General features: G+C 46.2%; 1 protein-coding gene across 2 annotated transcripts in view; it reads left to right on the forward strand.

The window, feature by feature from the left end:
* scn5lab (sodium channel, voltage gated, type V-like, alpha b) overlaps positions 1–12,640 on the forward strand; it is a 707,937-nt gene that overhangs the window by 614,448 nt on the left and 80,849 nt on the right. For both annotated transcript variants that reach the window (XM_038798482.1, XM_038798481.1), the window contains one exon: positions 3,812–3,938. In XM_038798482.1, coding sequence (XP_038654410.1) covers positions 3,812–3,938 — 127 coding nt within the window. The remainder of the gene's footprint in view (positions 1–3,811; positions 3,939–12,640) is intronic.

A 12,640-nucleotide genomic window follows, 5' to 3' on the forward strand; every position in this document is an offset into this window, starting at 1 on the left:
AAGGACGGTATCAGAAATACGTGGGTATACATGTTGGGAAAGGATTGAAAAGCTGACTCTCCCTTGAAAAGCAAAGTCTGAAGGGTAACCCAATAGAGGGGTTTGTTTCTGAAAGGTTTATAGAATTTACAGTGCAGAAGGAGGCCATTCGGCCCATCGAGTCTGCACCGGCTCCTGCAAAGAGCACCCTACCCAAGCCTCCACCTCCACCCTATCGCCATAACCCAGCAGCTCCACCCAACACTAAGGGTAATTTTGGACACTAAGGGCAATTTATCATGGCCAATCCACCTAACCTGCACATCTTTGGACTGTGGGAGGAAACCGGAGCACCCGGAGGAAACCAACGCACACACGGGGTGGATGTGCAGACTCCGCACAGACAGTGACCCAAGCCGAAATCGAACCTGGGACCCTGGAGTTGTGAAGCAATTGTGCTATCCACAATGCTACCGTGCTGCCCACTAGGGCAGTTTTGATAGGGCGGACACAGAGAGAATGTTTCCTCGTGGGGAGGAGTGTCACTGGAGGACGTCAATACAATATAGTCACCCAGAAATCTGATAGGAAATTCAGAAAGGACCATCTTCCTCCAGAGAATGGTGGCAATGTGGAACTCGCTGCCACAGGGAGTGGTTGAAGTGAATTTCATTTCAGATGAAACTAGCAATTAACGTGAGAAGGGAATAACAGCTGGCTACGATGATAGATTTAGATGAGCAAAGATGAAAGGAAGTTTGAGTCGAGCATAAACACCAGCATGGACTGGTTTGGCCAGTTTCTTTGCCATACAGCCTGTGCCATCTGTGTAATCCTCTGAAAAGTCTGTTTTCTGTCTTATGATCTTATCGATTTCAGTTTTGGTTATTGCAGTAGATAATACTCCTAATCTGTGCTTCAAAACTCTCGGGAAAAAAAGGAAGCAGGCACAGCCTGATTATGGAAAGGATGTACAAGAGTCTGAGGCGAATAAGATAGATGAGGGCATGAGAGTGTGGCCCTCAGACTGAGGAATAACTGACATGGCAGACAAAGAAATACTCACAAGATATTTCGTACAACTTATTCTTTATTACTGTTTAGAACAACACTAAACTGCTCTTCAGATATTTTGCGCAAATTACTCTTCGTTAATTCTTAAAACACTAGATAACCACTGAACTGCTTTTTATTCTGCTGGTTGAGGTGCTGATTACTTGTTACAATGAACCACAAGACTTACGGCATTGACTCAGATATTACCCTTTGCTAAGTGAGGTGACCAATCTCCCTTCTTACGTTGGACTGCTCTTCTTCCTGTCTGTGTTCCGGACTCAGGGTGGTCTTCTTACACGATGGTTGGTCCCGCAGCTGAGGCTGTTAACGTCTCCCCTTTTCATCCAGTTTCTTCGAGCATTGAGAAAGTTCAGTACACGGGATGTACACGGGTGACCTATTGCCTGTTTTTCTCAATATTAGCTTGCAGAAACAGTGCACACCTGCTGGCCTTAGTTTCTTAGTACATCTTGCCACACTTGCTCGCAAAAACAAACTGTTTCTCAAGCCTTGTGTTCTGTAAGGTTGGCTACTTTACCCATCATGCTTTACAGACGTTTAGCTGTTGATCATTCGGCTGCAAGGGAGAAAGGAATAGAAAGATAACAATAAAATCTTGCATTAATTGGAAGTCCGTGTACACCACATCAACAACATTATCGTTGCCAAAGTACTTTGGTGGACAGGATATGTTTCCCATTCTCGCTTCCCTCAGTACCCTTGACTGCATCTCATCCGGCCCTAGGGCCTTATCAATGTAATATCCAGACAGCCGAACCAATACTCCTTCCTTATCAGTTTAAACCCTTCTGAACTACCTCCTCTGTCACCATGACATGAACCGCAACCTTGGTAAAGGCAGATGCAAAGTATTAATTTAATACTTCAGCCACGTCCCCACCTCCATGTTTAAATCCCCCCTTTTGGTCCCTAATTGACCCTATTTCCTCACTTACCACCTTTTTAATATTTATATGCCTACAGAAGACCTTGGGATTCCCTTTATGTTAGCTGCCAGTCTTTTGTCTTAATATATCTTTGACATTTTATTTGTTTTTTCAATTCCCCTCTGAACTTTCTAGCCTGTTTCTCACTTGCATTATCCACCTGATCTTTGTCATGAGCACATATTGTTCCTGCTTCATCTTAATTTCTACCTCTCTCTGCCCCCCCCCCCCTCCCCCCCCCTCCCCCCTCACCACCACCACCCTCATTTAAACATTCTTACTCTGGATTGTTCTCTTTCCTTTTCCATTGTCAGCCTAAAGCTTATGATACAATGATCACTGTCTCCTAAAATATTCCACAACGGACACTTGATCCAATTGACACACTTCACGATCAAGAACCAGGTCCAGCAGTGCCTCCCTTCGTATTGGACTGGAAGCACACTGCTGTAAAAAAGTCTTCGGAATTCTAGGAACTCTTGCTCTCCTCTGCCCTTCACACTAGTACTATCCCAGTTGGATAACTAATGTCCCCCATTATATTCTGCATAACTCTTGCACCTCTCTGTAATTTCCTCGTAATTGCCTGTCCACTGTCCTTCCTTTCAGTAATATTTCCCAATCTATCATAGCCAGATCATGCCTCATACCATCATAGTTACCTTTATTGAGATTCAGGACCCTAGTCTTCGAATCAACTACCTTACTGTTCACCTTGATAAAGAATTCTATCTTATTATGGGCACTCATCCCCAAGGGTTCCTCTACATCCTTCCTCTAGTTGATGGCCACAGACTTCTGTTCCTTAGTCCCAGCCAAATAGATTCTGCCCTGACCCCTCTGGGACCTCCTCTGTCTCCAGTGTTCTCCTCAATCAATCCTGCCACCATCTTCCCCTCCTTTCCTTCTTTTCCTAACTTTCCTGAACGCCTTATCCAGGAATATTTAACACGCAGTCTTGCCCTTCTTTGACCAGATCTCTGTTATTGCTGCAATGTGGCTAAAAAATGGCTGCAACCCATTGATCTTATTTATCACATTCCACGCATTCACTAATTTACACAGTAACCCTTTTTCAGATATTATTATTCGCCCCCTTGACTCTGAACCCACCGTAATACAAGCAAATGTAGTTAGAATTATATTACATACAGCCTACAGCATGGAAACATCCCATTTAACCCAATGTCACTATGATACCGTTGTATGCTACAGGATGAAATCTCTTTCAGTGTTTCAGAAGATTATCCTGTAATGAGTCTCTAACTGAAAGAAGTGTAGCTGAGTTCTTGTTTATGGTAAGAAGTCTTACAGCACCAGGTTAAAGTCCAACAGGTTTGATTCAAACACGAGCTTTCGGAGCGCAGCTCCTTCCTCAGGTGAAGGAGCTGGTGTTTAACCTGGTGTTGTAAGACTTCTTACTGTGCTCACCCCAGTCCAACGCCGGCATCTCCACTTCTTGTTTATGGGCAGCACGGTAGCACAAGTGATTAGCACTGTGGCTTCACAGCACCAGAGACCCAGGTTCGATTCCCGGCTGGGTCACTGTCTGTGCGGAGTCTGCACGTTTTCCCCGTGTCTGCGTGGGTTTCATCCGGGTGCTCCGGTCTCCTCCCACAGTCCAAAGACGTGCAGGTTAGATGGGTTGACCATGATAAATTGCCCTTAGTGACCAAAAAACGGTTAGGAGGGGTTATTGGGTTACAGGGATAGGGTGGCAGTGAGGGCTTAAGTTGGTCAGTGCAGACTCAATGGGCTGAATGGTCTCCTTCTGCACTGTATGTTCTATGATCTAGTCAGTGTGATAGGTGCTTTTCTTCTCTCTGTAGAAGATGGATGACCTCACCAGTTGTTCTGAAGCAAGTACGGTGGATATAAGAAGCAAAGGAGATGACGATGAGCACATTTCCGAGCAGACGGAGGAGGCTGTGGAACCAGACGAATGCTTCACAGAAGGTAGGTGCCAACTCAGCCCAGAGAGGCTTATGGGATTGGTGAGCAAATAGGTATCTTGTAAGCCCTGAATACAGTAGAACTCAGTTGAGATTCAAAAACAAACTCCATGGGTAATGCTACCAACCAGGGTTTATATACCCTTATGAATCCTTCATATGAATGTTAAAGTCCCAATGGCCGCTGCCTGTGAGGTGCAAGGCTGCTAAGCTTCCATCAGATGGTCGTTGTGGACAATCTCCAGCAGCTGTGTGTTTTCATGGCCAACCTAGATTATAGAACCATCTCGACATGGCCTTGGGCAGTCTGGTCCAGCTGGCTGTTTGACACTAAGAAGGACACTGGCAGAGTGGCTCGCATGATATCCTCCACACTTGCCCAACTTCAGGTGAAAGTAGGGTGCAAGTCTGATGTGAAACTTTGGAAACTGCAGATAAGGACACCAAAGCTGCACAATACTCCAGGTGCGGTCTCACCAATGCTCTATACAATTGCAATAAAACATCTCTATTCCTGTAATCTGCTATGTGAGACCTTGTCGAAAGCCTTCTGAAAGTCTAAATAAACCACACCCACCAGGTCAACTCTACTAGTTACATCTTCAAAGAATTCCAGTAGATTGGTCAAGCATGATTTCCCCTGGAATCCATGCTGACTTTGTTTGATTACACCACTGCTTTCCAACTGCTGGGCTGGTTTAGCTCATTGGGCTAAATCGCTGGCTTTGAAAGCAGACCAAGCAGGCCAGCAGCACTGTTCGATTCCCGTATCAGCCTCCCTGGACAGGCGCCGGAATGTGGCGACTAGGGGCTTTTCACAGTAACTTCATTGAAGCCTACTCGTGACAATAAGCGATTTTCATTTCATTTTTCATTTCATGAAACCTTTGCTAATGGACTTGAGCAACTTCCCTACTACCGACGTTAGGCTCACTGGTCTATAGTTCCCTGTTTTCTCTCTACCTCCCATTTTGAACAGCGGGGTTGCATTAGCTCCCCTCCAATCTGTGGGAACCATTCCAGAGTCCAAAGATTTTTGGAAAATGACCACCAATGGATCATCTATTTCTCAGGCCACTTCCTTAAGGACTCTGGATTGAAGATTATCTGACCCTGGAGATTTATCCGCCTTCAATCCCATTCATTGCCCCAAAACAATTTCTATACTAATTTCCTTCAGCTCCTCGCTGAAACTTGTGTTTCTCAGAATGTCCACTATATTATTCATGTCTTCCTTTGTGAAGAAAGAAGCAAAGTATGAATTTAGTTCCTCAGCCATTTCTTTGTTCCCTGTTATAAGTTCCCCCGTTTCTGACTGTAAGGGGCCTACATTAGTTTTTAACAATCTTCTTCTCTTTGCATACCTATAGAAACTGTTACAGTCAGTTTTTATGTTCTCCGCTGGCTTCTTAATCAATCCCTTCGTCCACCGTTTCTGAATTTTAAACTGTTCCCAATCCTCAGGACTATTGCTTTTTATTGCTAATTTATATGCCTCTTCTTTGAATCTAATACTTTCTCTAATTTCCCTTGTAAGCCCTCTAGTTCTAGATTCCTCTACCTTTTTGGATACAAAATTGGCTTGGCGACCGAAGCCAAAAGGCGGTTGTGGAGGGTTGTTTTTCAAACTGGAGGCCTGTGGCCAGCAGTGTGCTCAGGGATCGGTACTAGGGCCACTGTTATTTGTCATATATATTAATGATTTGGATGAGAATATAGGAGGCATGGTTAGTAAGTTTGCAGATGACACCAAGATTGGTGGCATAGTGGACAGTGAAGAAGGTTATATAAGATTGCAACAGGTTCTTGATCAATTGGGCCAGTGGGCCGATGAATGGCAGATGGAGTATAATTTGGATAAATGCGAGGTGATGCATTTTGGTAGATCAAATCAGAAACCTACTCAGTTAATTATAGGGAGTTGGCGAGAGTTACAGAACAAAGAGATCCAGGAGTACAGGTTCATAGCTCCTTGAAAGTGGATCGCAGGTGGACAGAGTAGTGAAAGCATTCAGTATGCTAGGTTTTATTGGTCAGAATATTGAATACAGGAGTTGGGAAGTCTTGTTGAAGTTGTGCAAGACATTGGTAAGACCACACATGGAATACTGTGTTCAGTTCTGGTCACCCTATTATAGGAAGGATTCTGTAAACTGGAAAGAGTGCAGAAGAGATTTACGAGGATACTACCAGGACTTGATGGTCTGAGTTATAAGGAGAGGCTGGATAGGCTGGGACTTTTTTCCCTGGAGCGTAGATGGCTTCGGGATGATCATATAGAGGTCTATAAAATAATGAGGGGCATCGATAAGGTAGATAGTCATCTTTTCCCAAAGGTAGAGGAGTCTAGAACTAGAGGGCATAGGTTTAAGGTGAGAGGGGAGAGATACAAAAGAGACCAGAGGGGGAATTTCTTCACACAGAGGGTGGGGAGCATCTGGAATGGGCTGCCAGAGGCAGTGGTAGAGGCGGGTACAAGTTTTTTCTTTAAAAAAAACAGTTAGTTACATGGACAGGGTGGGTATAGAGGGATATGGGCCAAATGCGGGAAAGTGGGACTAGCTTCGTGATTGAAACTGAGCGGCATGGACAAGCTGGGTCGAAGGGCCTGTTTCCGTGCTGTAAACATCTATGACTCTATGACTGTAAGCCGTGGTTTGGTCACAGTTCCCTTTCTACTGGTGTGTCAAATAGGAATAAACAACTTTTGGAGTTCACCTATTCGTTCCTTGAATGCCTGCCATTGCCTGTCCACTGTCCTTCCTTTCAGTAATGTTCCCCAGTCTGTCACAGCCAGTTCACGCCTCAGGCCATCATAGTTACCTTTACAGAGATTCAGGACCCTAGTCTTAGAATCAGCTACCTCACTATCCACCGAGATAAAGAATTCAACCAAATTATGGTCACTCATCCCCAAAGGTTCTCTCACAACTAGATTGCCAACTAATCCTTTCTCATTGCACAACACCTAGCCCAAGATGGTCTGCTCCCTTGTTGGTTCATCAATGTATTGGTCCAGAAAACCACCCTGTACGCATTCCATAACTTTCTCCTCTAGTGCACTGCGACTAATTTGACTCACCCAATCTTTTCCAGATTAAAGTCACCCATAATCGCAAATGTTCCTTTATCACATGCATCTCTGATTTCCTGTCTAATGCTATTCCCAACATTACCACTGCAGTTTGGTGGTCTTTCTACCAACCCATGAATGTTTTTTGCCCTGTGGTGTTTCTTACCTCAGCCCATACAGTTTCCACATCGTCTGTGCTAATAGACACTATCCTTCCGCTCGTCTACTGCCTGGAACTGGGTGTCTAAGACCGCAGCCAGAGTCCCTGTGTGTTTCTGTCTGGCCGCCATCCAGGAAAATTCATGGTCCACCCATTTCACGATCACTGTCATCTAGAAGGACAAGAGGAGCAGATACCTGGGTACCCCACCACCTGGAGGTTCCCCTCCAAGTCACTCACCATCCTTACCTGGAAATATATCACCATTCCTTCACTGTCGCTGGGGCAACATCCTGGAACTCCCTCCCTAACATCACAGTGGGTGTACTTACATCTCTGGGACTGCAGCGGTTCAAGAAGGCAACTCACCACCAGCTTCTGAAGGGCAATTGGGGATGGTAAATGAATGCTGGCCTAACCAGCGACACCCAAATCCTACAAATGAATATTTTTTAAATCCTGACCCACATTTTTCCAATTTGATGACATCTATCCTTTCCCAACTGTTGGCCAGAATTTTGATTGCTGATAGAACAAAGAGCAAAGAACAATACAGCACAGGAACAGGCCCTTCGGCCCTCCAAGCCTCCACCAGCCATTGTACCTGCCTAAACTAAAACAGCCTGCACTTACGGAGTCCGTATCCTTCCATTCCCACCCTATTCATATATTTGTCTCCATGCCCCTTAAATGCCGCTCCCACCACCTCCCCAGACAGTGCGTTCCATATATTTACCACCCTCTGTGTAAAAAAAACTTGCCTCACACATCTGTTCTAAACTTTTCCCCACGCACTTTAAACCATGTCCCCTAGTACTTGACTCTCCTACCCTAGGAAAGAGCATCTGACTATCCATTCTGTCCATGTCAGTCATAATCTTGTAGACCTCTGTCAGGTTGCCTCTCAACCTCCGTCATTCCAGTAAGAACAGACCAAGTGTATCTAACCTCACCGCATAGCTAATGCCCTCCATACCAGGCAACATCCTAGTAAACCGTTTCTGTACCTTCTCCAAAGCTTCCACATCCTTCTGGTAGTGTGGCGACCAGAATTGTACACAATATTCCATATGAGACCTAACTTAAGGTCCTGTACAGCTGCAATATGACTTGCCAATTTTTATATTTAATGCCCCGACCGATGAAGGCCAGCATGCCGTATGCCTTCTTGACCAACTTATCCACATACATTGCCACTTTCAGTGATCGGTGGACAAGGATGCCTAGATCGCTTTGCTTGTCAGTACTCTACCATTTATTGTGTAATTCCGACATGCATTGGACCTTCCAAAGTGCATTACCTCACACTTGCCCGGCTTAAACTCCATCTGCCATTACTCCGCCCAAGTCTCCAACCAGTTTATGTCCAGCTGTATCCTCTGACAATCCTCTTCACTATCCGCAACTCCACCAATCTTTGTGTCGTCTGCCAACTTACTAATCAGACCGGCTACATTTTCTTCCAAATCAATTCTATACCACCACGAGCAGCGAAGTTCCAGGACTGATCCCTGTGAAACGCCACTAGTCACAGCCTTTCATTCAGAAAAGCACCGTTCTACTGCTGCCCCCTGTCTCCTGTACCCAAGCCAGTTCTGTATCCACTGTGTTTCCACCAATGAAAAAGAAAGGACGTGCATGTTTGTCATATCCTCGGGGTATTCCCAACAAACTCTAGAGACAATTATGTACATGTATGACGCATCGTTGCTCATTGGAAGCGGAGGGAAATGCAGTTGCCAAATTGCACCCAGCAAGTTCCCACAAACATCAAGGAGATAAACGACCCGTTTGTCTGTTTCTGACTGCTGTGAGTGGGGACATTGGGAAAAACGCCCCTGCTCTGCCTCAAATACTGCTGTGAGACTTTTCACCTTCACCAGAGAGGGCAGACAGGGCCTCAGTTTAATATCTTTACCCAAAGAGTGGCACCTCTGACAGTCCAGCACTCCCTCGGTCTGGATTAGGTTTGATTTGCTCCAACACAGACAGAGTGGATTTGAAGACACAACCTCCCAATGTGAGAGTCACTGACTCAATGCTGATAGTTTAGAAAGCCCAGTGTGCAATGCTAGCTTCAATCAGAATCGGTGCAGTAGATCATCAAACAGCATCCGTTACCAACGAGTGCGAATTCGGGCGGCTATTTTCGTGCCTGTGTTTTATATTAGTTGCAAACACCAGTGAAATAGTGAGCGAACCTCCCTGTTCTGACACATTGCAAGCTCAGAGATGAGCAAGCTGATTGATAAATTAACTCCTGCTGAATCTCTCACAGCAGTCAAACAGCGTCAGAGTGACATTGGCTCACGGTTTTGTCAGAATGTGTCAGCCACTGAACATTGATGGACTTGGCTGCCAGTCGGAAATTATATTGAACCCCAGTTAAGCTGCCATTGTTACATTCAGAAAATGAAGGCAGACAGTGAATGAAGACTACGTGGGAGCATATAGAATAGGAGCAGGAGCATTGCATTCAGCCCTCAAGATTAAACTCCGAGTCATTAGCTAGAGCTTCTGTGGGTAGTAATATCTGGGTCAGGAAAGGGTGTGGGTTCAAATCCACTCCAGGGGCATGGCCACAGATTCTAGGCTGAAGCTCCAGTGCAGTGTTGAGAGAATGCTGCACTCCTGAAGGTGCTGTCTTTCATATGAACCGTTAAACCGGGCAGCATGGTAGCACAAGTGATTAGCACTGTGGCTTCACAGCGCCAGAGTCCCAGGTTCGATTCCCTGCTGAGTCACTGTCTGTGCGGAGTCTGCACGTTCTCCCCGTGTCTGCGTGGGTTTCCTCCGAGTGCACCGGTTTCCTCCCACAGTCCAAAGACGTGCAGGTTAGGTGGATTGGCCATGATAAATTTCCCTTAGTGACCAAAAAAAAGGTTAGGAGGGGTTATTGGGTTACGGGGATAGGGTGGAAGTGAGGGCTTAAGTGGGTCGGTGCAGACTCGATGGGCCGAATGGACTCCTTCTGCACTGTATGTTCTATGTTCTAAACCATGGTAGCACAGTGGTTAGCACTGTTGCTTCAGAGCGCCAGGATCCCAGGTTCGATTCCCGGCTTGGGTCACTGTCTGTGCGGAGTCTGCACGTTCTCCCCGTGTCTGCGTGGGTTTCCTCCGGGTGCTCCGGTTTCCTCCCACAAGTCCCGAAAGATGTGCTGTTGGTAATTTGGACATTCTGAATTTTCCCTCCGTGTACCCGAACAGGCGTCGGAATGTGGCGACTAGGGGCTTTTCACAGTAACTTCATCGCAGCGTTAATGCAAGCTAACTTGTGACAATAAAGATTATTATTAAACCATTTGACCCTCTGAGCCAGCTGTAAAAAATGGCGTAGTTACAATTTAGAACCAGAGCAGCTGACGTCTATCTCGCGTCCTGGTGTCTCGCGGAAAAACCCACCTTAAAAAATTGCCAGGGACAAATCCCTCTGGACCCTTAAAATATACAAATTGGCAGCTCAGTTCATCACAAACAGTTTCCAGTGATACACTGGGCCAACTAAACCCTGATTGATAAATGGGGCGATGTATGAATAATGTGAATTATTACCAAATTATCAACTTCAGTGAAACACACAGCATTATAGAATCATAGACCTGAATTACGTGCCCCCACCCCCACCCCGCTGGTAGGTTGTTAGGCAGAGGGGAGTGTGAAATTGAAAGAGCAGAGTTCCCTGCCCACTCCAACCACACAGCGATTTTACATTGGGGCGGGCAAGGCCTCAGAGGCAATGCCAGCCTTTCCCCAATGGAGGCCATTAGGTATTGGCCACTTAAGGATCGCTTCCCACCCAGTCTCAATTTTTAGGCTGGGGGAAGGATTTACCTGGAGTGGGGGAAAAACTGAACACGAATGTGCTTCGGACTCGGGTGGGAAGGCGGGAGGGGTGTCTCCATCAGAAGCCGCCTTCTGATCCCTTAAACCTACCTTGCCCTCCAGTCCCAGGGCTTAGGCACAGACATTTTCTCTTTGCTCCACTCGAGCTCTTGATGCTGCAGGCTCGGAGAGTTGATGGCCAATCAGATAGACTGGCAGCTCTCTAAGGCTCTTGAATGAGGGGACAGAAGCCTCTCCCCGCAGCCAATTTATGCTCACTCAAGCACAAGGTGGCAGCGGAGAACTTTCGGACACGGGAAGGGAAAACCTGCCATCCAAACAATGTCAGCCATAGAATCTCACAGCTCTGAAGGAAGCTATTCTGCCCATCATACTTCCTGGCAAGAACTATCCAATTAGTTCCATTTTCATCTGCTTACCACATAGCCCTGCCAATCTCCCCTTTAATCATCTTTTTAATATATTTGCTGTTAGTGTCACAAGTGGGCTGACATTAACACTGCAATAAGGTTACTGTGAAAAGCCCCTAGTCGCCACACTACAGTACCTGTTCGGGTACAATGAGGGAGAATTCAGAATGTCCAAATTCCCTAACAGCACGTTTTCGGGACTTGTGGGAGGAAAGCAGAGCACCCGGATGAAACCCACGCAGACACTGGGAGAACGTGCAGACTCCGCACAGACAGTGACCCAAGCCGGGAATCGCACCTCAGACTCTGGCACAGTGAGGCAGCAGTGCTAACCACTGTGCTACCGTGTCGCCATTTATCCCATTCTCTTTTGAATACTATTAAATTTGCTTGCACAATCGTATTAGGCAGTGCATTCCACATCTTCAGTGCTTGCTGCTTTTAAAAAAAACTCTCTTAGTCACCTCCGACTCTTTTATCAATTCACCAGGATGTTGCCTGGGCTGCATCGCTTCAGCTATCAAGAGAGACTGGAGAGGGTGGGGTTGTTCTCCCTGGGGCAGAGAAGGCTGAGGGGAGGGCCTGATTGAGGTGTACAAAATTATGAGGGACATAGATAGGGTGGATAGGAAGAAACGTTTCCCCTTAGTGGAGGGGTCAATAACCAGGAAGAATACATTTAAAGAAAGGGGGAGGAGGTTTAGAAAGGATGTGAGGAAAAACATTTTTACCCACAGGGTGATTGAAATCAGCAACTCACTGCACGAAAGGACCTCTTTCTGTGCTCCCCCCACCCCGCCCCGCCCCGCCCCCAGCCCCCCGCAGAGCAGTGCATCCTGGTTCAAGTGCGAGGTACAGATGGGGCACTGTAATGCTTTGAAAAATGAAGTGAATTGTTATTACATGAACAGTCCCAGTACCTGGGCAGAAACCTGACCCAGTGAAGCTGAATATACAGGGGGAACCTAAATGCTATTGTCAATTTAGAATAAATTGGGTGGGGGGCGGGGGGCGGTTTAGGCAATTAGTTGATTGGGTGATGGCTGAATTTCAATCAGTGACACAATGGTAGTGGACAGCTTACAGTGTTGTCATTTACTCTAATGGTTATAGACGTGGGATGCAGTGCTGTTTTATTTGAAGAGGAAGTGATACCTGAGCACCCTGCTGCATCACTGAAGTAAACTCACAGAAACGACCATCAACGTTATTGTCGAA

The sequence above is a fragment of the Scyliorhinus canicula genome, chromosome 5 (genome assembly GCF_902713615.1).
Source record: "Scyliorhinus canicula chromosome 5, sScyCan1.1, whole genome shotgun sequence".
NCBI classification, from domain to species: Eukaryota; Metazoa; Chordata; class Chondrichthyes; order Carcharhiniformes; family Scyliorhinidae; genus Scyliorhinus; species Scyliorhinus canicula.